This window comes from Amphiprion ocellaris, chromosome 1 (genome assembly GCF_022539595.1).
Source record: "Amphiprion ocellaris isolate individual 3 ecotype Okinawa chromosome 1, ASM2253959v1, whole genome shotgun sequence".
Taxonomy (NCBI): domain Eukaryota; kingdom Metazoa; phylum Chordata; class Actinopteri; family Pomacentridae; genus Amphiprion; species Amphiprion ocellaris.
In genome coordinates, this window is record NC_072766.1 from 2,948,240 (window position 1) to 2,974,425 (window position 26,186).

Genomic DNA, 26,186 nt, shown 5'->3' on the forward strand with positions numbered 1-26,186 from the left:
GACTTGCTTTGATGCAAGCTTTACTTTTAGCTTTATTTAGTTTTAGTGTTTTATTCTCTATTGTGTCCTGTTTATTTCAGATGTTCTCTCTTGTATTACTTTTAGCTGCCTGGTTCTTTGGTGTGATGTCGTCTCTCTAATCCTTTAATTCTCTATTTTTTTTTTTTTAACTTTTAATTTTAACCCTCAATCGTGTTCTTTAATTTTCAAAATGCCTAATTCCCTTGTTTGAGTTGCGTGCTAATCGTGCGAATTATTCATTTAATTTATTGTCATTGTACTATTTATTTTGTCTTCTATATCTTGTTTGATTGTCTCTGTTTGAATATTTTAACTGTCAAAGCACTTTGTGAATGCTGTTCTTAACCCTGTAAGACCCAAATATAGACAAAAAATGAGTGAATAAATGAACAAATATATATATCTATAAACCCAAATTTAAAAAAAGAAATAAGCAAAAAATTAAATAAAACTAAAAAAATATAAATAACAACAATCATAATGTATAAATCCAAATATAGAAAAAATGAGCAAAAAAGAAAAAATATATAAAACAAATTCATATATATATATATATATATATATATATATATATATATATATATAAAAATAAATAATATTTAAAAAAATAAAACTGATGTTGTATTTCTGCAACAGTGGGTTTTACAGGAATAAAGTTATTATTATTTTCCGTGTCTACTTCTAAATTTCACCAAAAATAAACCATGTACTCATTCTGTAAAAAAAAAATTTAAAAATTGTACTCTTCAGCACAATTGTAGTCAAAAACTCCTGGGCTTTTTCAGCTGAACTGCAGACAGTGTTTATGTAAATAGATAGGAGACAAATACAGAAACAGATTCGATATTTTATGGCTTATATTTAGTATTGAGGGCCACTATTTCTGCTTTACACCTGTAGGCATTTGGGAAAATGGTTGCAGTTTTTTTTTCAATTTTTGTAAAACAATTTATCGAAGAAATTCAACCTTCATTTTTGTTTTTCTAGAATTTATGGCTTCATAACTTTGTCCTACTGCACAGAAGATATTTCTGAGTCCTCAATACATCCAGCTACGATTATGCTGTTTCCAAAGAGGTGCAGGACTTTATATTGCAGTGAAAAATGAGGAAAAATATACATGTACAGAAACTGCATGGGATGTCAAGGGTTAAAAGATGACAGAAGGTGGTTTCAGGTGGGAGGAAATCAGGATTATGTGCTGAATGGAATATGAACATTGGTTTCTCTGAGCAGTTTTCATGCTTTCTTTTAGCAAATGTGTTCATTCCTATAATTTATGACAGACAGGCTTATAAATGATCACATCACAGTCAAGGTTTGCGCTGGAAATGGCTGATGAGCTAATCCGCCGTCTATTTTCGTCTCATTTTTTTTTCCAGCCTGCTTCACGCCGTCTTCCTTATTGACAAACACAGCAGCTCAGTCACAGTTCTTATAGCTCCTATACATGCAACCCTATATATACCCACAGAGACACCAGAGACACACATGGCGCTGCAACAGGGTGAAAAATCTGCCGCGATTAAGACACTTCTTCACCGCTTCGTGAAGACAGAAATCAGGCTGCAGCTTGCAGAATAACTGAGCCTTTAGCATGGCACAGATGATTTAAAGAAAGATGATTTAAAGTCTGAGTAGAGACACAAAAGCAGAGCAGCAGAGCTCGGTAGTTGACAAGCCTCCCCTCCCAACACATTCCTGGACAGGCCCTCTTCCTCAACACTTCCTCCCCCCGCTCAGCCAGTCACAGGGGTCAAGTTGACAAGTCTCTCATTGAGCCTCACGTGGTCCGACTATACGGCCTTCACTCCTCACAACATAATTACACACATTTATTGGTGGAATAGATCCATTTGTTCCACTATGAAGGTGGAATTATGAAATTCCTTCTCAAACTTAATTTTGGAGAATTATCTGAATGTGAAACTGCACTGTGGAAACGCCGGCACAGAAACACAAGACTGGGAGCTGAAAACTCGACACACAATCGCCATACATACCTCACACAGACGGGAGGTGACAAGAGCGCTGTGAAATAATGTTGTAGATCCACCCTGAAAATGTGTTTACTGACACATTTTGCATGAGTGTATTTACCATTTGGCACATTTTGTTGATATAAAATCTGATTTAACCGTCGTGTCGTCCTGCAGGTCAAATTGACCCTTTTTAAAGTTTGAAAATGTGGAGAAAAAAAAAATTCACAGTGAAGCTTCTGATGTCCACATTTTCAACATTTTTGGGAAATCTTTGAAAATTTTTTGGTGGAAAAAAAGAAATGTTAAAAATGTTTCGTAAGAACATTCACATAAAAATCAACCAAAATCCAGCAAATTTCACTGGATTTTGGTTGATTTTTATGTGAATGTTCTGAAAGAAAATATTAGAAGTTTTACTGATATATATGTAATCACTTTAGATATTTTTAGGATTTTTTTGCAAGATTTGTACAAATTTTTTGAAAATATTTACAAGAATTTTCTTGCCAAATTTGGGGGATTTTTTAAAAATAAAACTTTCAAGCGACACTTTTAAGGAATTATTGGAATTTTCTTCCTGAAGGTTTTGCAATTTTTCAGAAATTTGGGGAATTTTTTTGCCTAATTTTTGTATTTTTTTTCAGACATAGAAACAATATTTTTTGGTGCCCGTAAGTGAGGACAACAGGAGGGTTAAACCAGGTCTGTCAAAATTAACGCGTTAACACGTCTGATTAAAAATTGTAATGCAATTAACCCACCTGCAGCATAGAATGACTCAAAATCCCTAAAACTTCTTTGGCAACGCATTTTGGGCAGTTTGTCCAAGAAGACTTACCGTAGCGCATGCTATATATATATATATATATATATGTATATATATATATATATATATATATATATATATATATATATATATATATATATATATATATATATATATATATAGTCAAGCCCAAAGACTTTCATATATATTTTCTAGGGATGTCTGATAATATCAGCCCATTGATACTTTCGGGTCGATATTGACATAAAAATGTAATACCGTTCAATATCGTATGTCTATCATGAAAACCAATGAAATAACGCCTGAATTTCGCTGGCATTTAGCGGACTCCTAAAGGGAGGAAGAGTGTGAACTGTTGTTTGAGACAATTTTAAAAAAAGGCATAAATATGGCATTTTTTCCATAACTTTCCATAACAGTTGAAGTCGTTTTCTTATTTTGCACAGACAATGTTTCCATCTGAAAGCCTTGCTGTATTTGAGAATGCATCCAGTGGGGCATCACAATAAAATGAGGCATGATGTGTTAATTCCACGACAGGAGATATGTGATGCTACATAAAATCAGTTAAATAGCCCACATATCGGTATCGGTTGATATCGGAATCGGAAATTGAGAGTTGGACAATATCGAGATATCGGTTATTGGCCAAAAAGCCAATATCAGACATCCCTATCCCCTTCTTTCTTGAGTCTGTTTGCTCATGCAAAATGAAACGTGATTAATATAGATTAAAAATGAATGACATTTAATTGTGATGAATTGAAATTAATCCACAGCAACCCTGGGATTAATCTGGTTAAAAGTTTTAATCGTCTGACAGCACTAATTTAAACCTCTGACCCCAAACTTGGGTTTGAAAGGTGTGTTATTTAAAAGAAAAAAATAATTGCCAAAATTAACCAAATTTAAGCTTATAATTGTGATATGTCAACAAAATCATTTTATTCTACAATTCTCAATTACAAACTTAGCTAAACTAAACCACTGGCTCTAATATGATTCTGTGAAAAACTAAAAATTCTGCACTCCACAGTGAAACCATGAAGCATTTAGTGACTCAGTGACTTTAGTTTTTCTGCTGAACTGGGCTGAACTGCAGGCAGTGTTTATACGGAGCAAATAGGAGACAAGGATGGAAGCAAATTAAAGCAGTGAAGAAATGTCACCGCTTTGTTTATTCCAGTATTAGTAATGGCTGCGTGCACTTGAAAAAATGTTGCACAGAGGGCTAATGTGAAACTAGAGCAACCCAAACTAACATACTATCAATTTACTGAGTTACTATTTCTCGTCACAGTCAGATAATTAAGGTTAAATACTGTCGGTGTGTTCGGTAGATGCTTCGCGCACTTACAGCAGGCAGTTACACGTCCTGAAAACGGATCAAAAATTAATTCGATAAACTTTTGGCTTAACTCGGCGCTGCATTCGGAGCTCGCAGCACAGGCGACAGTTTCTTGCATTTCATGGAGTCAGAGCCTGCCGACATCTGCAAAGAATCTTTAGGTTCAGCAGCATGGCAGGTTTCCATTAAAAGCCAAATTGCGAGTTGGCAAAAACTCTGAGGGAACAACGGAAAGCCACAGCCAGTCCTGTAATTTAAACCTTATTTTAAATTGTGATTGCCTGACAACATGGACCGAAAGAGAGGGAGGAAGAATACGAAGACAGAAAGGAGGAGGAGGACAGGAGAAAGAAAGGGAGCAGGAGAGTGTGGACGACTAACAACAGAGGTGGAAATTCTTTATCATCTCTAGAGTCTCCATAACATGGGGAAAAGCAAAATGAGAACTGAGGAAAACAATAGCAACAGTGGGCTGAAGTAGGAAGGCAAAAAGTGAGAGAAAAGCTAATAAAACATTATTTGAAACTATAAAACACAATCTTTACTTCAAAATCCGGGTCGCAACTCATCAGCAAACATTTCCTAAACACATGAAGGTGCAAGTCTGCAAGTCTATGAACACATTAGCATCTGGCTGCACAGAGTTAAAGAGCCTATATATTGCAAATTTTTACAGGTTTATAATTTTGTTTTTAGGGTATCCTACAACATGATTATCAGCTTTAACATTCAGAAAACACATTATTCTTCTCATATCGTACACTGCTGCAGCATTTCTTCCAACCCTCTTTCTGAAATGCTCCATTTCAGTTCCTGTCCCTTTAAGAAACTCCCCCAGAAAAGTCCAGTCTGCTCTGATTGGTCAAAGCGAGGTGATGTTGGAAATAACAGCAGAGTACGAGGAAGTTGCTCATTCTTAGTTTGACGGTGTGGCCAAACTAGCCGCTATTATGCAAATGTGTTTCACGGTGATATCGACAAGTAACGGAAGAAAAGCTTTGACGATAAAGAGTTTTAGCCACACATGAACGGAGCTCCTACAATCACAGGGAAACTAGCCAAACATGAACCCTACAATCACAGGGAAACTAGCCAAACATGAACCCTACAATCACAGGGAAACTAGCCAGACATGAACCCTACAATCACAGGGAAACTAGCCAGACATGAACCCTACAATCACAGGGAAACTAGCCAAACATGAACCCTACAATCACAGGGAAACTAACCAAACATGAACCCTACAATCACAGGGAAACTAGCCAGACATGAACCCTACAATCACAGGGAAACTAGCCAAACATGAACCCTACAATCACAGGGAAACTAACCAAACATGAACCCTACAATCACAGGGAAACTAGCCAGACATGAACCCTACAATCACAGGGAAACTAGCCAAACATGACCCCTACAATCACAGGGAAACTAGCCAGACATGAACCCTACAATCACAGGGAAACTAGCCAGACATGAACGGAGCTCCTACAATCACAGGGAAACTAGCCAAACATGAACCCTACAATCACAGGGAAACTAGCCAGACATGAACCCTACAATCACAGGGAAACTAGCCAGACATGAACGGAGCTCCTACAATCACAGGGAAACTAGCCAAACATGAACCCTACAATCACAGGGAAACTAGCCAAACATGAACCCTACAATCACAGGGAAACTAGCCAAACATGAACCCTACAATCACAGGGAAACTAGCCAAACATGAACCCTACAATCACAGGGAAACTAGCCACACATGAATGGACTCCTTGTCCTGCTGACATTTATGTGTTTGGAGAGAAATCCCCCCAAAAAAAGGAGGAGGAGGAGGAGAATATGGACGTGGCTTGGAAAGAGAGGCCAGTTTGGGATTTTTTGCAAAGGGAGCTTTAAGTAAGTACTTGTTAGCATCTACTAACATTTTACGTTAGTATTTACCACTATAGTCTGTCATTTTCCAACAAAACACACTTCTTCTTTGTTTAAATCCCACATACTTGTTTTGATGCGTTTTGTCATTGTCGCCGCATCAGTACGTCATTTCATCCTGCATTTCTATTGGTTAGTTAGTTGTCGTAGGTCTCAGCAGCATCACACTGTGAGACAATCACCCCAAATTTCTGACAGTCAGAATTTTATGGCAGCTTGTCTTTGGTCACCATGACAACAGCCATCCTTGAACCTGTCTCACAATGCGATGTAGGACCACCGATTTAGAGCCAAGACCAAAGATGTCACCATCATTCTCTCATGATTGGTATCTTTAGTCTGGGATGGCTGAAAATCACACAAAAAAGCAATGTTGCCTCTGGTAACGGCTGATCAAACACAGAAACAAATTTAGGGAACCAAATGCTTTTTTTAAAAAAAATAAGGAAATGAATAAGTTTTGCTTTTAGGTTCGTGTTGCAAGAACAACCCTGCTGCACTTTTCTCTGCTACCCTGAACTATTTCATGCACATTCAAGGTTTTGAGGGTGTCTTCACCAACCAACCAGCTTTTCTCTCCATAGTATAAATTGATGTTTCAGCTTTAAAGCCTTGAAAAGCTGGTTCAGATTTTACAACTCGCTTTTTTTTATTACAGAATAAAAAGAGAAAAATGTAGCAGAAACTGAAGTCACACATGCAGTTAAATCCAGCAAAATAATGATAGCAACAAAACGCCTTCATTCAGACAAAATACAAACGCTCTTCTGAATGGGGTCAAATTAACCTGCTTTACAAGTATGTTTAAGCAAAAACCATGAAGTAGGGGAATTAGTTTCGGCTTTTTTGTGTGACAGAAATGAAATTTCATGAAGTTTAGTCTGTTAAACTTTGTTAGTTGTAGCGTTGATTAGGGATTTTGTATCAACAACACTCATCGACTATCAGAAACAAAAAACTGAGTCAGATTTACAGTTCATATTTGTATTTTTGAATGTATATTTAGAGGTATATTTCTTGAAATCTACGCTGTAAATGTGCCGTACTTCTTGCCAGTATGCTAATTAAGAAACTTGAACATCTATTTTATCTCTTCTCAGCCTTATCCAGCTGCTTTTAAACATTCTTTCTGTTGTTGTCATTTTTATTTCACCTTTAAACTACATCGCTTTGACATTTGTAGAATTTGTTGGCTTGTCATTTTGGCAAAGTGCGAAGTTACATTTGTGTACTAAATATTTAACTCCATTTATCTCTAATTACATTATGTTAAGAGTTAAAATTCTTAGTTTAAGTTGAAGAGAGGCAGCTGTTTATATCAGGACTTTAACTAAAGGAACAACGGGTTGCATCCAGAGTGATGTAATGTTCATTTTCACATCGCTTTGTGTGATTTAAATCACTGCAGACGTGTGCTGCCAGTGCTCACATATAACCATAAAAAGTTAAATAAATGCTGCAGGTACTATGAGAACAAACTGCATTCAGGATCTTTGCAACTTGCCAAATATTCCAGATATTCTGTTTCTGTTAACACAAAACAGTCCGTGTGCATTATGTCCTGTTACTGTTGCAAATTGATTGAACATAAATGTAATTTCTGGGAACCAGGTTCGTAATAACTGTGTCCAAACTCTGGCATTCAGCCCTGAAATGTAAAAAAAAAAAAAGTCAGAATAACTGAAAGAAAACCGATATTAACCCTCCTGTTGTCTTCATTTACGAGCATCAAAAAATATTGTTTTCTTGTCTGAAAAAAATCCAAAAATTCAGCAAAAAAATTCCCCAAATTTCAGAAAATTTGCAAAACCTTCAGGAAGAAAATTCCTAATTCCTGAAGTTTCCCTTAAAAGTTTTATTTTTTTTTTAAAAAAATTTAAAATTTAAAAATTTAAAAAAATGAGTAAAAAATCTTCCAAAAAAATTCCTAAAAATATCTAAAGTGATTACATATATATCAGTAAAACTTCTAATATTTTTTCAAGAACATTCACAAAAAAATCTACCAAAATCCAGTGAAATTCGCTGGATTTTGGTTGATTTTTATGTGAATGTTCTTAAGAAACATTTTTAACATTTCTTTTTTTCCACCAAAAAATGTTCAAAGATTTCCCAAAAATGTAGAAAATGTGGACATCAGAAGTTTCACTGTGAAATTATTTTTTTTCCCCCCCACATTTTAAAACTTTAAAACGGGTCAATTTTGACCTGCAGGACGACACGAGGGTTAAAGGTGTGTGAATGAGCTGCGTCCTCAGCTCGTGTTGAGAAGGAGTCATGATGGAAAATATTTGAGGAAATGGCAAATGGTTAATGGGCCAGCGCTTGATGTTGAATTCCATAGTCTAATGTGCCTCAGTCAGGCATAAGAGCGAGTGTTGAACGCGTGCCAGTGAACAGGCTGGAGGTTCAGGTCACGGCGAGGACCCGTCCAGACGCTGAACGACTCGTTCCCACTGGATGCAGCAGAACGTGGCTGTTTACTCCCTGCCTGTGCACCGTGTTTACGTCTCAAAATCAGTTTCACCTCCTTTAACATTCACGCTTTTGAGTGAATCCTCTACTTGGGTACGACGGAGCTTCGGTAGATGATTTACAAAAACCTCTCTGAGCTGCGTCGACCTGCGCTGACCTGGAAAGCTTCACACGTTCTGCGCCAAACTCTTAAAACCGCCTTCTTCCCAACTTCCCAAGAATGTCGGCTCCGGCTCCTTGTTTCTTAAGTATTAATGGCGATACATTCAAACACGTATCGGATGTCCCTCTCCGGAGTCAGACCCCCTCTTCCCCCTCCCCACTTCTTTCCCTCCGAGACCCCCGCTCCCCCTCACCTTCCCAATTTCCCAACATTCCTGGGCCGTGCCACATCAGTCAAAGGGCCAATTCATGGGGTTAATGCTGCAGCGAGTGCAGACGGCGCTTCGAGACAGGATGTTTGGCTGGTACCTCGCTCTGCTTAAGCAAACGACCCCAAAATACGATTACCGAGGGTGGGGAGGGAGCCGTCCTCTTGTCTTACTGTGGCGCATCCAGTTAACGTCCGCTAAGTATCGCTGCTTTGCTTGTTTCCACATGTTGAAAAGCTCGAGGCCTGATGACAGCAAGGAGAACAAATGCTGGACAATTAGAACGATGTCAGACAGGCTTTGTTTGTTTGTTTGTGTAATTTAGGTGAGAATGAGGTTCATTTGATGTTTTACTGTCCTGTATACGAAGATACTTTTCAGGTAAATGTCCTCTGTTTGCGCTGATTTCTTTTGGTCGGATGACCATGAAAAAGTTGAGTTATGTTTTAGAAGAGAAACTTTTTCATGGCAGGATTTCTTGGGATAGAAGGGAACATATTTAGTTTGAGAACTGAGCAGCAGAATAATGTGTGTTTTGGATGGATTGCTGCAATGCTGGTATTTTGGTGTGACATGAAAATAAAGAAATCAATCAATCAATCAATCGTGTCCAACCTGCAAGAATATCTTTAACTCTCCGGTATTGTCCTTTAACACTCTGACACAGGGGTGTCAAACTCATTTTCAAATTCATCACAGAGTGTCTGCAAAGGAACAAAACATTTAGTCATCTGGAACTGAACAGTACAGGATTTTATTTTATGATAAAAACGACAAACGTCAGACAGAAAAAGGCAAAAAACAACAAAACAAGGCAAAATATTACAAAAATGAGACACAAAATGACAAAAGAACAATGAGCAATCTAGTATTTTACTTTCTGATCCAAACAACTTGCCATGGTCTAGAAATTATCTTAAATTTATAGTTTTACTAATTTACAATCTGCAGTTAATGTCTTCTCTTTAATTTTTACACTTTGAGGGCCAGATTGGACCCTCTGGAGGGCTGCTTTTGGCCCACGGGCCGCATGTTGGACACCCCTGATCTAATATATAGTAGTGGTAAAAAACAGAACGGCACCGTGGCATGAGAACACTCGTTAGAAACTCGAAAACAAAAGCAGAAAAACAGGTTATATGAATGCCAAAAATGATATAATTTAACCTGAAGGGGTATTTCTGTTTACAGCAGGGGGTGTGCATCAGACTGATCACTTACTGCTAAATATAAGCATAACCTTAAACATTAGCCCCTTAGTTTTACTACAGGAAGGAGATCTGCAGCGTCTGCTACATGGAAAGACCTAAAGAAGGGCCAACAGGGTCACATTCGATGTAAATAAAATCAGATGTCGACTCAGATAATTACAAATGAGCTCCCCAGTTTGTTTAGATGTAATTCAAGCTGCTAATAAAGGTCTATCAATATGTTTCACAGTGATTTATGATCCTGGTTTACGCTGGTTTATTATTTATACGAGGTGATGACAGGAAAGCATTTGTCAATAACATGCGAAACCTCGAAAGTCATAACATCATTTTACGATTTTGCATGATTTTAATGAGGAATTAGACTCAGTTTGTTGCATAATTACGCAGAATGCTAGTAGATAGAAGCAGAAGTTTGGATTTGTTTTGGTTATATCAGCAAACTTTGGGTGATGTTTGAACACAGTTTCCGAAAACAGCATTTTGTCAGCACGTCAACTTAAAAAAACTTCAGATTTGTAGTTTTAACTTGTTTGAGGTTGAAAGTGTGCAATACAGAATGCTATATGCTCATTTTTCTCCAACTGTTTCTGTACAAAAATGTCTAAACAGGGCATCCAGCTGCAATTATGAGCTCATATTACATGTATTTTTTAATTCTGGAGGAATTTACATGATAAACCTTGTACTATTTAACCCTCGTGTCGTCCTGCAGGTCAAATTGACCCGTTTTAAAGTTTGAAAATGTGAAAAAAAAAAAACATTTTCACAGTGAAACTTCTGATGTCCACATTTTCAACAGTTTTGGGAAATCTTTGAACATTTTTTGGTGGGAAAAAAAGAAATGTTAATAACGTTTAAGAACATTCACATTAAAATCAACCAAAATCCAGTGAATTTTGCTGGATTTTGGTTGACTTTTTTGTGAATGTTCTTAAAGAAAATATTAGAAGTTTTACTGATATATATGGAATCACGTTAGATATTCTTAGGATTTTTTTTGGAAGATTTTTACTCATTTTTTGAAAATATTTACAAGAATTTTCTTTTCAAATTTGGGGGATTTTTTAAAATAAAACTTTTAAGGGAAACTTTTAAGGAATTATTGGAATTTTCTTCCTGAAGGTTTAGCAAATTTTCAGAAATTTTGGGAATTTTTTTGCATAATTTTTTTTTGACAAGGAAACAATATTTTTTGGTGCCTGTAAATGAGGACAACAGGAGAGTTAAGTGAAAATCAACAAATTATGGGTGTTTTTGGCCTAAAAAGGAGGCCTCAGCTAGCATTTTATTTCTGACAGTGGATAACTACATTTGCATTTGTGTCTCATTTTTGTAATATTTTGTCTTGTTTTTGTCTGACTTTTGTCGTTTGTCTCATGTTTTTGTCGTTTTGTTTCTTGTTTTTGTTGTTTTGTTTACCTTTTAGTCTCGCTTGTGTTGTTTGTCTTCTTTATATCATTTTGTGTTTTGCTTTATTTGTTGTTTGTCCATGTTTTTGCCGCTTTGTATCTTTTTGTTGAATTTGTTGTCTCTTTTCTGTTTTGTTCCGTGTCATTTATCTCATTTTTTTGTCATTTTGTTTCTCGCTTTTGACATTTTGTGTCCTGTTTTTTAATTCTTGAAATGTGAACATTTTCAGAATGTACTTTTTTTTTGCACTAAAGCAACGGGAAAAATGTGGAGTTGTGGTTATTTTTATCGGTTATTATGCTGTGATTTTACTGGTCCGGTCCACTGGAGATCAAATTGGGCATAATGTGGAACCTGAACTAAGATGAGTTTGACACCCCTGGTCTAAAGAATATTATTTTTAGGTCTCTGTAACACCACAATGCTTAATCTAAAATGCTATGTCGTGTTACATTTTGCTTTTATCAAAAAAAATGTAGGTGATTTGAATATTGCAGTAAAATTTGACTCAAAAAGTTCCACTCTATAGTGCTGATAGTCCAAATAATTTGATGAAAGGCGGCAAAAACTTTGTCAAACACACAACAAATGTGTAACTTTTAGTTATACGTCAAATATGAAAGCAAAACTTTTCATCCCTCCCAACGAATCGCGTGATTGGTGGATGTGTGTGTGCTTTTCTGTCCTGATAGAACCCCTATGTGAGTCTCTGAGATGATCTTATCACCGAGTCAGACAGAAATTCCTCCCCGTCTCTCACACACACACACACACACACACACACACACACACACACACACACACACACACACACACACACACACACACACACACACACACACACACACACACACACACACACACACACACACACACACACACACACACACACACACACACACACACACACACATGCCGACAATAAGCAGCTGAATGACGCGTTTTGTTGGAGTCACAGAGGGATGATCCGAGCAGATAGAAGCCGACCAAACTTCCAGTAGACATTTCCCTTTTCAAAGCGGGGCTGTTTGCTGTGGTTTGAACTGATCGGATGATAAAAGAGGCCAGGGCAAAGGTATGTATGGACCACACCCTGCTGTTGCTCCGTTTTTTAAAGCTCCCGTACATAACTGGTTTTAAAGGAATAAAAAAAAAGATGCTAAAGTGCCAGAGCTCGTGTTCAATGCTTGTATTTGTTCTAAAGAAAACATCACAGGCTTTAGAGGATTACCTGCACAAAAAGAAAGATCCACAGACACTCCTGAAAGATCTCCCCAACATCAAGGCTTTTTCCCCCTTACAGTCAATTCTTTGATACATGTTGGAGTGGGTTTTATGTTCAGCTTATTTCCTGTTATTGGAGCAGCGGTAGCTCAAACCGGGAGTCTTATAACCTGTCAAAGTTAACAATAAAAGCTACATGCAGATTTCTTGGCTGCCTCTGTTTACCCAAGTCTCGCTCCTACTTCTGCTCTTGGCCTGAGCTCCGGTTCTCGGCTCCAGCGTTCTGGTGTGGGGGGCAGGGGATCAGAGACCACACACACACTCACGGCCTCGGATACACACTCCAACACAACACAACTTGTAAGAAAACCAATGTATTTCCACTCATTTCAGCAGGCAGACAATAGGAGGTAGCTGTTCTCACCGCGCAGCATCCAGACGCATCAAAATCACAACCCAGAACTTGACTTTTGATCGACTCGTGACCTCCACTGAAGCAAACTTTGGGTGATTTTCCAGCACAGTTTCCAAAAACAACATTTTGTCAGTGCAAGTCAACTTAAAAAAGACTTTAAATTTGTAGTTTTAACTTGCATGAGCTTGAAACTGTGCAATATGGCATGCCATGTGCTCATTTTTCTCCATTTCTGCACAAAAATGTCTAAACAGGGCATGCAGCTCATATTATATGTGGGGTTTTTTTTTTTTAATTCTGGAGGAATTTACATGATAAACCTTGTATTATTTCAGTGAAAATCAACCCATTATGGGTGTTTTGGGGCTGATAGTGGCCTAAAAAGGAGGCCTCAGATAGCATTTTATTCCTGACAGTGGATAACTGCATTTGCATTTGCACAACTACATGGAAAATCAATGGAAAAAAAAGCTTAGTTTTAAAATTTCTGATCAAAGTCTAGACCAAAGGGAGACCCTCTGCAAAGTGTCATTTTGAATTCTGCTTGTAGAGTCCACCTTAGTCTGAAAAATAACCAGCACACAATGAATCTTGGAATAGATTTGGCCACGAAGGAGCCACCTATGGGGTTTTCTGCAGCCCGGGAAAAGAAGGACACATTTCATGGATGCATTTTAAAGATCCTTCCAAACAAGACGGCCACCATTGTGCAGCTGAGATGCATTCGGTCTTTGAATGTAGCCTCATCGACCCGTCAAATTCTGGGCATTTTTGGGCTGATTTTTAGACCATGTGGCCTAAAAAGGAGCCCCCAGCTAGCATTTTATTCCTGACAGTGGAAAACTATGTTTACATTTGCACAAATACATGGAAAATCAATGGAATTCCTGATCAAAATCTTCTAAAAGTGATGCATTTGGACGACTCCTGACCTCAATATTTCTAAAGTTTTGCCCCCAGCGCTGCAGCTAAACATGGAAAACGTGCACAACAACTTCAACTTTAAACATCAGCTTTAACTCAGTTAATTTCTGGATGCAACAAAGCCTGGCCGGCTCGCTGCTGACTCCTCAGACAGCCCCAGGATGCCGTGACTACACTACGCAGACTTCATAGGTGCCCATTCACCTTTCAACACCGTCCACAAGTGAGCCCAGGGAGGCTTGATCGAGTGGGTTTGTGGGTTTCTTCTAACGCTACAAGGACCTCTCCACCCGACCCCAGCACGTAAACAAATAAAGCTCCAGTTTCATCATCTAGAGGGGGCTGTTTCCTGTCCAAACGCAGCCCTCCAGTCCCCCAAACCCTCCCCTCTTTTCCACATATACGCACACAAAACTCTACACCTCCGCCTCATCAGAGCCGCTGGGCTCCCCCGCCCCCAAAGTGCCAGCCTCTTTCCACTGCTCAATTGCAGAGAGGAATGAAGGGATTTGAGGGAAGAAAGAGGGAAAGAGGGGGATGGGTGCTTGGAGAGGCGAAGGGGATTGGGAGTATGCACGGGGATCTTATTGCAGCTTCGTCCCAGTGAAATATTTTGCTGTGGAGAAAATGTAGACGGGGGAAAGAGAGACAGAAAGGCTACACTGCTGCGGCATCCAGATAGCGAGACCCCAGACCCCCACCGAGCCCTCCAAGCCTCGCTGACAATGGGAGCTTTATGCAGCCCACTTTTTGGTTGTCTTAGCAGCCTTTGAAAATAGGAGGAAAGCACAACATAACAACAGCAGTAAATATAATTAACTCTTCAGGGTAAACATCCAGAGGGGATGCCGGGGACGTGGACTGACGAGTGCGTACGTCTGGCGTCAAACTTCCAAAAAGTTTTACAGTCAAACGCATCTTTCTGGTCACAATATCCGCGAGTTTCTGCAGGAATTATGCGAGTTACTCACCTGTGTAGTCTCTTGGCATGATGTGAGGTGGACTGGGGAGGAGGGGGGGTGCAGTTTCAGTGTAAGACAGAGTTGAGTCTGGTGGAAAAAGAGCAAACGTACAGGAGATGAGCTGAATCCAGGTCAGTTTAGGTAAATCATTCATCAGTTAAGATGTAGACACAACACTTTATTGATCCGCTAAGGCAGGGGTGTCCAACTCGTTGTAGTTCAGCCCAGTTTGATCTCCAGTGGGCCGGACCAGTAAAATCACAGCATAATAACCAATAAATAACCACAACTCCTAATTTTTCCTTTGTTTCTGTGCAAAAAAGTACATTCTGAAAATGTTCACATTTAAGGAATTATTTTTTCACAAAACATTATGAACAACCGGAAATTTCTGAAGAAAAATAATTCAATTTCAAATCAAAATGACAAAGTCAGACAAAAAAGACAAAAAACAACAAAAACAAGGCAAAATATTGCAAAAATGAGATGCAAAATGACAAAAACGAGACACAAAACGACAAAAATGAGACAGAAAACGACAAAAAATGAGACAAAAGACACGAAACAAACCAAAATCAGACAAAAAATTAGACAAATGAGACCAAAAATGACAAAAGCGAGACATGAAAAAAAAACACAAGACGACACAAACAATACACAAAACAACGAATAAAGCAAAACACAAAATGACAAAAATAAGACAAAAAACACAAGCAAGACAAAAAGAAAACAACAAAAACATGAGACAAATGACAATAATCAGACAAAAAAAAAAACAAGACAAAATATTACAAAAATGAGACACAAAACGACAAAAGAACAATGAACAATCTAGTATTTTACTTTATGATCAAAATAACTCATCATGGTCTAGAAACTATTTTTAAATTTACAGTTTTACTATGAATATTTACACTTTGAGGGCCGGATTGGACCCTCTGGAGGACCGGTTTTGGCCCGCGGGCCTCATGTTGGACACCCCTGCGCTAAGGGAAATTAAAGTTATTCTCATTTATCAAGAAAAATGCAAACCATCTTCTCTAGTTTCAGCTTACTGGACATGGACCTTGAATCTTAAAATATTAGAATATTTGTCAAATGAATCAATATTGTCCTTCTTTGGGACAGCCTTTAACAAACACGGTCTTCCATCAGGGAAGATGAGCCTAGCTGTGCCACATTCAGAGCTAATCTGTGTTTACCGTCTAAAAATACGACCCTCTGTGTGTCATTTACATGTTTTGTAACGCGGAAACCATTTATCCAGACTCACCCAGTGGCTTGTGTTCGTCTGAACGAGAGTACGGAGGAGGAGGCGATTCTGGAAATAGACGGAAAGAAAACACGATCAAGTTAAAGGCTGAATTATTAACTTCGCAAAAAATACTCCAGAGCTAATCATCATCTGCATTATATGAGCTCCTGCATGAAACTATAAAAACAGTAAGTACATGTTACTGTGCAAAATGCTTACAGTTTGCTTTCTACTTTATTTATTGTGTCATAAACATGCATAATAACAAGGCACCGAAAAGAAGCATTTAAGCAGTAAATCATTGTCAAACATGGATATGATATTACATTTGAACAACTCTGTCTCGTGTCAAAGTGAGGATTTGCTTCTTAACCTTGTAAGACCCAAATATTGAAAAAAATGAGCAAAAAAAATATGAAAAAAATTATATATACACTACCAGTCAAAAATTTGGACATATATATATATATATATATATACCCAAATAAAGACAAAAATGACCAAAAAATATGCAAAAATTATATATATATATATATATATATATATATATATATATATATATATATATACATATATATATATATATTTATCATTGTTATAGAAAAAAATAAAAAAAATTATATTGTATTTTTGCAACAGTATGTTTTACGGGGTTAAAACACAGAAATTTAGGACATTTTTACCAAAACCTGCAGGAATTAAATTTCAACAATCATATTTTCTCTTCAGGGAAGCCATTAAAATACCTGTTTTAAAGCATTGCAGCTTGGCACACAGAGATCTGTTAAATTAAATGTTAAATTAACCTGATAATTCATATAATAAGACTTCATGTTGTGGTTTTATCAATGAGACAATAAGTTTGCAAGTCTGAGTTTGTATCGAAGACCTGAACAGGAATACAGCTGTGAATATACACTATCCAGCCTTATTTTGAAAATCTTAACATACATAATTCAACATCAGAGGTCAGATCCAGTCAGACTCTGCAAGTATTTCTGCACAGACTGTGTAGTTTTCTATTTTTTTTTTTTTTTTATTGCTTTTGATTCATCATGCTTGTCCTGCATCTTTGTTTTGTCTCAACTAACATATTTGGTTTACATAGACTCTAAGGATAAACTTGTGTGTGCAAAGCAGCTGTAAAAGCTGCGCAGAGCAGAGCAGAGCAGAGCAGAGCTGCCTGCATGCCCACAGTGGACTCCGTGGAGTTTGTGGCTGCGGGCCCTTTAAGAGCAGAGCCAGTAATTGCCGGAGTCCTCAGTCAGTCAGATACCCAGCGAGTCAGTCTGGCGCCAGCACTATGCAAACTGTATATTATCGGCACTCCTTCACCTAAATAACAAGAGGAGGACCTCCTTGTCAGAGGAAAAAGAGCCTAAGTGCAACTTGAGAGCGACCTTCATTTGGATGATGTGGGAAGCTGCAGAGTTTTTGCGCAAATTTAACAAAGTGTGTGATGTGTTTGGAATGTCGACAAGGAACCAAAGTAATGGTTTGAAAAAAAAGAGTCATGAAAAGATTATAAAAGTGCAAGCCAGGCGATAAAACTTGAGGAAAGACAGGGCTGCATTTTTTTTTACATTCAGTTCCCTTCAAATGAGCTTCATTTGCAAACGATTTGATAGAAAGAAAACAGTCTGTGGCAGCAGTTTGACACATTGTGATGTGATCAAACACTAAAATAAACAATATTTTCATTCTTCTACAGCTGCAGGCTCCAAGCTGCAGCTAAATAAGCTGATTAATTGGATATTTCCATTAATTTCATGCTGTTTTTCTGCTGCAGTGATGAGGCCTGTCAGTCTTTGTGTTACACTAATAAAACTGGAGATGCACTTTAGTTTTTGTGAGATGAGCTCTGCAGGCCTCCAGCTGATGTTGGGCCTTCAGGGGTCAACGAGGGACTCAGTGGGGTCATGGTGGAGATGTCTGCTGCTTATTTTAGTGGAATTAAAGCAGACATTGGTTGTTATCTGACATTTGTAAGGTGTTTTCTTCTCTGAACCTTGTCCCCTGGTCTGACCCCCTCCCCTCCGTGCTGCTGTCCTTACCTGGCCCACATAGGCGGCTGTAGTGATGCGGGTTGCAGCACACCTTGGCGCTGTCCACCGAGCCGAAGCTCTGGCAGTGGCTCAGCGCCTTGAGTCGGGCTGAGACCGGCAGGTCGCTCCAGCGGAACATCTTACACAGGAGGTGCTGTGGAGAGACCAGATGAGCCCCGAGCCGCAGCTCCGTGCTCGGCACCATGACGCACTCGCTTGGTGCTCCTCCTCTGGTCTCCACAGCTTTCACCAGGGCGTCCAGGCATCTCTCCTTCAGTCTTTTCAAAAATGCATTAGCGGTGCTCGCCAGTTCCTCCTCCAGCCCCACACGCCTCGGTGCGCACTGACAAGGGCCACTTCCATCTTTCCTCGGGGCCCAGTAAGGGCTCCGAGACCTCAGATCCCATTCCCCAAACAAACAACACGTCACCGTCCCACCGTCGCCCTCCTGCCCGCGCCGGGAGCCTCTGTGCACCGGGACGCACATGGCCCCCCGGTCATCGTCGGGCTGCTCCTCGTCCTCCCTCTCCGCGCCCTCCGTCGGCTCTCCAGCCTCCCCGGCGAGTCCCGGAGCCGGGTCAGCGTGCGTCACCGACCGCTGCTCGTGTCTGTGGAGCTTTCCTGAGTGTCTGCCGCACGGACCGTTCCGTCCTGCCTCCGCTCGCCTGCTTCCATCCCGCCCGTCGCTCTCGGTGACCAGACGGCTTCTCCAGAGTCGCCGTACGAGACCTGAGCGTTTCGACTTGAACATACGACAACCTAGACAGTTTTGGATGAGTCCTGTCGGTCCCGTCCGCTTCTCGGGAGATGCCACATCGATTTACACTCGTCGCGCAACACCGGGAGTTTGTGCCGCACGGTGCGCACAACATGCGCAGCCGGTGGTCGCAGTTTTCTGGCTCTCCGGCAGCATTAGAGGCAAATCTTCAGTCATGCGTAGCGTTAAACATCACCGACCGTCTGCAGAGGGAGAAGGCTGCACACAGCCGCTGCTCACTGACCTGCTGTCGCCAGCTCAATTAAGCCACAACTTTTGCCAGCCCTCTCACAAAGCCTTCAGCTCCCAAACAGCCCGGAGATCCCGCACACGATCCACGAACCATAGCCAGACTGCACAGGCACCGGGATCAGCTTACAGCAACACAAAACACCATCCGACGCACAAACCCCAAACTTTTCCACAGTTTCTCCTTGACTTTCTCGAGGCTCTCGCTCCTTCCTTCACCCCCGGAATAAATCCTCACAAAGCCAAAGTCCTGAAGGTTCGCGTCGCCGCTCTGGAAGCTGCAGCTCCGCCTCGGTGTCCCGGTTTGAGCCGCGATGACCGGAGAGTCCAGCGCCAAACTCCAGGACGGATTCCGTGCTGAGAAGTTGTTTTAAAGAGAGTCGGAATTACTCCGCTCTGCCTCCACTCCCCTGACACACACACACACACACACACACGCACGCACACACACACACACACACACACACACACACACACACACACTGGAGTCAAGCTACACACAACACAACCAGGAGTCACTTGTGAATTTCAGAATAAAACCTCCTTCATGCTGCTGTGTAAATAATGAAGAGATTGAAGGTAAAACACTTTTTTTTGTTGTGATCCAAAATCTTATATCCATGTCTTTAAATATAGATATATACAAGTAAAACAGATCACTATAAAATACAGATAATTTCTAAGGATAGTGCAAATCTCCCCCCAAAATACTGTTAACAAATGTCAAATCTGATGTTTTTTAGGCACCAAAACAACAATGATCATCATGATAACTTTCTGAAGTACCTCCATATCTAGCACTGTAACAAAGACACAAAGAGATGAAGTAGCCTCTTTGTCTCTTTGCCTCCTTGTATGTCTTTTTGTCTCTTTCTCTCTATGTATCTTTCTGTCTTTGTCTCTATATCTTTATATCTCCCTGTCTCTATATCTCTAAATGTCTCTCTATATATCACTATATATATCTCTCTACAGCTTTATGTGTCTCTATGTCTTTGGCTCTGTCTCTCTATATCTCTGTCTCTTTATATTTCTATATCTCTATGTCTCTCTACAGCTCTGTCTCTCCAAATTTAGTCTCTCTGCCTCTATATCTTGATGTATCTCTATGTCTTTATTTCTCTGTATATCTCTACATGTCTGTCTCTATGTCTCTATATATCTATATGTATGTCTATATATATCTATATCTGTCTCTCTTTAGCTCTATATTTCTATATCTCTCTATATCTGTACAGCTCTGTCTCTCTAAATCTTGTCTCTCTATATCTCTGTCTCTCGTTGTCTTTATTTCTCTCTATAACTCTACATCTCTCTATTATCTCTACATCTCTGTCTCTATTATCTCTATTTCTCTCTATTTCTGTCTCTCTATATCTGTGTCTTTATTTCTCTCCATATCTCTATATTGCTCCATATCTCGATATCTGCCTACATCTCTATGTATCTGTAAATCTCTTTGTATCTCTATATCTCTATGTATCTCTATATATCTTTGTCTATTTCTTTCTCTCCATATCTCTGTCTCTCTGTTATCTCTACTGTAAAAACTGATGGTGTGAAACAACCAAAGATTTACATTCAGTGAAATATAATGTCTAGAATATATTTAATAGTCTACAATTTGTCCCACAGTAATGTTCATACATTTTAAAAAGAATGAAATGTTGTAATTTACCAGCAGCTATAACTGCAGTTCACGGTGTTTACAGAGACGACACTATACTGCATAAATACAGAGTGTTTTTTGGAAAAATGCAGTTAGAATATTTAACAGTAAACTGTTTTAGTATTTTATACTGTTTTAGTGTTATCCTATTCTACTTTTTGCACACTATTTTTTTGCTGACTATCTCATCACATGTGCAGCTCTTTGGTCAGTGCACGCTGTTTTGAATGTGTTATATGAATAAAGTTAATTTGACTTGATTATTATTTTAAAATATTGCTAATCAATTTGTTTGACTGACTGCAAGCATCTGCTGTTAGTGTTAAAAAACGCTGTCATTCCCTTATTTCCCACCGTACATTATGCTTCATTGGAATGAATACCAGGTTAACAGGATTGCCCGGGCATTAAGGATATTGAAATATAATAAAGAAGATTTATTAAAAAAACTGAAAAAAAATACAAATTTCTAAATTCACAGTTCAGGATAATAAGTTCTCAAACATGCATTACCTTGCAGTCACATGGGCTCCTAAAAAATGTAGTTTTTCCAAAATGTCATGCTTTTATTTTGAAACCGAAATCACAGAGCGTCTTATTTCTGTTCACATTGTTTCTCTCTCTCGCTTCACTTAGCTTCATTGGTACAAATGCAAATTAAATTATGACAACTGTAATAATTGTTATTGTAAAACTAAAAAAACACACAAGAATATATGCATATGCTTCAGCCGACCTGCCTTCTGTTTCCTATCCATATTTTCAGAGTGATGATGAAGTCCTTCTTGCTGCTGAGGAGAATCTGGAGCTTCAGGATGTGACCTGCTTCTACAAAGAAACAGTGAAGCTTGAACATCAGCAGACCACTGAGTTTAAAGTAGACATATGTTGAAAATAATGCAAGAACTATCTGTCTCCTGTGTAGTTATCTGGCAAGGAAGAGAACTTTCTGAAGTACCTCCATATCTAGCACTTTAACAAAGACACAAAGAGACAAAGTAGCCTCTTTGTCTATTTGTTGCTATGCCTCTTTGTATATATTTTTTGTCTCTTTCTCTCTATGTATCTTTCTGTCTTTGTCTCTATATTTTTATATCTCCCTATGTCTCTCTATATCTTTATGTCTCTCTATATCTATCTGTCTCTCTATATCTCTATGTATCTCAAAATGTCTTTGTCTCTCAATATCTTTATTTCTCTCTATGTCTCTCTATATCTCTATATTTCTATATCTCCCGACAGCTCTGTCTCTCTGTGTCTCTATCTGTATCTTTGTCTCTCTAAATATCTATATCTCGCCATATCTCTGTCTCTGTCTATATCTTGTCTCTCTGTATATCTCTGTTGCTGTGTCCCCATATATATATATTTCACTCTACATCTTCATGTCTCTGTCTCTCTATTATCTCTATCTTTCTATCGCTCTCTATCTCTATATCTTTATCTCTCTCTGTCTCTTATCTCTAAATGTCTATGTCTCTATATCTCTATATTTCTATATCTCTCTATAGCTCTCTACAGCTCGATGTCTCTATCTGTATCTGTATCTGTCTATCTGTATGTTTGTCTGTTTCTCTATATCTTGTCTCTGTATATCTCGATATATCTCTATCTCGTTGTGTCTCTGTCTTTATTTCTCCCTATATCTTTGTCTCTATTATCTCTATACCTCTATATTTCTGTCTTTCTCTATCGCTATATCTTTATTTCTCTCTATATCTCTCCACATTTCTATATCTCTCTATATCTCTATATTTCTGCCTCTATGTCTTGATGTCTCTCTGTATCTCTATATCTGTATTTCTCTCTATATCTCTATATACAGCTCTGTCTCTATGTCTCTGTTATCTCTATCTCTCTATATCTCTGTCTTTCTCTCATATAGAGAGACATATCTTTATGGCTCCCTGTATGTCTGTCTCTCTATATTTCTATCTCTCCGTGTCTCTATTTCTGTATTTCTCCTTATATCTCTCTATATCTCTCTACAGATCTATGTCTCTATATCTCTATTTCTCTCTTTATGACTATGTCACTCTATATCTCTATCTCTATATTTCTACATCTCTCTACAACTCTGTCTCTCTATATCTCTCTTTATGTCTCTGTTTATAACCTCCTTCTCTCTCTGTCTCTCCCTCTTTGTGTCTCTCTCCCTCTGTCTGTCTCCCCCTTTCTGTCTCCCCCTTTCTGTCTCTCTCTCAGGGCCCCAGAGGAAAGCTCTGGAGCCATTGGCTGATTCCCGCCATCATGTGCCAGTCTAGACACTTTGGCGGCTGGGAGCCGCACTGATTGTTGCGCAAACACGGTTTCAAGTTTCTTAACTCTTAAAGACGCAACATCCTGCTCTGCTCTGCTCTGCTCTGCTCCAACTGGAAACGCTGAGCAGCACAACACAGTCACTCTCATCACATATACATGAGCGTATAATTACAGCCTGCATATAAACACATATTTAAATGACAGGATAACCCCCTTAACTAGCACTGACAGATGCTGGGATCCATGTCATTACTGTTATCCAGAGTATTGCCATCATATTATAATTACACAGTGGAGAAGATTAACATGATAAGCGGAGCTTTTTGTTTTCAAGGATCGTACATGCAGGAACTTAGTGTCAGACGTTTAAATTTTAGCCACAAACAGAAGCATGAAGGGTTGAGATGTAAACCTGTAAGTACATTACAGACTCATAGCTGCTTGTAAGACTTAAATGGAGCAAACAGCTTTACATTTTTGATTTTTAGAAAGTCACTTTACTGTCAAACATCCTGAGTAAACCTTTTGTTTCAATTAATGCATCTTTACTTTCATATTAGACATTTTGCACATCTTTATTTCCTGAAAGTGTATTACAAGTGATAGCATTACTCTGGTATCAGACACATAATAAAGATTTTGAAGGGCTTTTTTAAACTCTGACTGCAGTGATACATTGAGCATGTTGTCCACAAGTCACACATTGTCAAATAAAATCATAGGAAAAAAATGTAAAACTTGGCAACAAGGGTGCCAGAAAAAATAGTTAAAAACTGTGAAACCATGCTGTGAAAATAACAGCACATATTTGTAAAATAATTTTATTTTTAGCCACTTTAAATATAGTAAAATATGGTCAACAATTTTTTAAAAGAGGCATTAAAAAATCAGTAATACAGATAATTTTGTCTCTCAAAAAACTGCAAAATATTTGTGTTTTTTTGCTGATTTAAATACAGTATAAATGGTGTCATTTTACAGAGACTATTTGTAACAATACATATTTTTAAGGGAACATTATGTACAGTTTTGACCTATTGTTTTACAGTCAACATGTAAATTAATATTTTTTCTGTCATTTTAGTAGATTTTTACAAGATGAGAGAAAATCTTGTAAAAGCAGTCGAAAAAATAATAAAAAAATATTTACCCATTTAAATCATTAATATATAATTTTTCTTTCAAATAATACCAAATATCTGTGAAGTAATATTTTATGATTTAAATACAGTAAAAAAAAAGCTACATTTTACAGTGAAACCTAAAAGAACAAATCACTATTTGTAACCGTATAGATTTTGTACTACTCAGAGTTTTGGCTTTATCTATCTATCTATCTATCTATCTATCTATCTATCTATCTATCTATCTATCTATCTATCTATCTATCTATCTATCTATCTATCTATCTATCTATCTATCTATCTATCTATCTATCTATCTATCTATTTATTTATTTATTTATTTTTTATTGTTGTTATTATTATTATATTATTATGTTTGTTACTGTTTACATGTAAATAACACATTTATCCTGTGAATTATTAGTGAACAGTCAACATGTATATCAATATTTTTGCAGATTTTTACAAGACTAGAGGGAATCTGTAAAATAGCAGTCCAAAAATATTTACCCTTTAAATCATTAATATATAGAGAATTTGTCTTTCAAGTAATGGCAAATATCTGTAAAATAGTAATATATTATGATTTAAATACAGTAAAAAACATTTTATTTTACAGTGAAACTAAAAGAATAAATTACTATTTGTAACCATAGATTGTTTACTATTCAGAGTTTTGACCTGTTTATTTATTTATTATTTATTTATAATGTATTATTATTATTATTATTATTATTATTATTATTATTATTATTATTATTATTATTATTATTATTATAATTACTATTGTTATTATTATTACTATTATTAGTAGTATTATTATATTGTTCTCTTTGTTACTGTTTACATGTAAATAACACATTTCTTCTGTGAATTATTAGTGCATCTTCCAGTGACACAGCAACTGACTCCATGACTCGGTCCTGGCATTTCAACAGCTTTTAACGTGTTTGGGTTAAGGCTGATGTTCCGGCTGAAGGGTTAGGACTGTGTTTGTGTGCTTGTGGTGCATCTCGTACCAGCAGCTCTGCGTATGACTGCTACGTTCAGCTACGTGTGCTGGTCCAGGACCAAACTCTGCAGAGGTATACGAGGGGCTACTGGGCCGGCTGAAGAAATGAGAGTCAGGTTACAATGACAGGGTTGAAGAAGAGGAAGAAGAGAGCAGTATGTGTGCAGCTTCAGAGAGGTCTGGGCACCTGTTCAGAACGTGTAACTCAATCACATGCAGAGATGCAGCTCAGAAAGAAAGAAGTGTTTTGGAAGAGCTTTACGTAGAGTTGAATGTTTCCACATAAACCAGATCTATGAGGGCACTTCAAAAAGTTCTCCACCTCACCTAACTCCTATTCTGGAGCATAACTATATACTCTAAAGCCTGATATCACTGTCCACAATAACTCAACTGTTTGTTGTCATTTCTCTGCAGAAACAGCCAAATGTGGTTTGAACTGTTTCTTCATGAACGTTTCATCCCGAAAAACCGATGACTGATGACTTTTCAAAAGACAGTTTTAATCATCTCTCAAATCAAAAAAGGGAAGTTAGATCTTTTTCTGAAATCCAAATAGTTTTGAATTCAAGTCAAATCCAGTTAATCATCACATTTAGAGGAACTTCTCCTGATTGGAAACTCTTTCAGCCTCTGATCGTTCCTAAACGTCAAAAATTTGGATATTAATGTCTACAATTTGAATTTTAATGCACCCAAACATCAAAAACCCAAATTTTATGCACAAAAATGTCAAAAACCAAGTATTGAC

The 26,186-nt window shown here is 38.0% G+C and overlaps 1 protein-coding gene across 1 annotated transcript in view; it reads right to left on the reverse strand.

The window, feature by feature from the left end:
- smad6a (SMAD family member 6a) overlaps positions 1-19,132 on the reverse strand; it is a 32,377-nt gene extending 13,245 nt beyond the window's left edge. Inside the window, exons 1-3 of the mRNA XM_023265324.3 lie at positions 18,372-19,132; positions 16,336-16,383; positions 15,072-15,149 (exon numbers count right to left, since the gene is read on the reverse strand). Of these exons, the coding sequence (XP_023121092.1) occupies positions 15,072-15,149; positions 16,336-16,383; positions 18,372-19,113 (868 nt within the window). The 5' untranslated portion in view covers positions 19,114-19,132. The remainder of the gene's footprint in view (positions 1-15,071; positions 15,150-16,335; positions 16,384-18,371) is intronic.
- Positions 19,133-26,186: the final 7,054 nt, after the last annotated feature.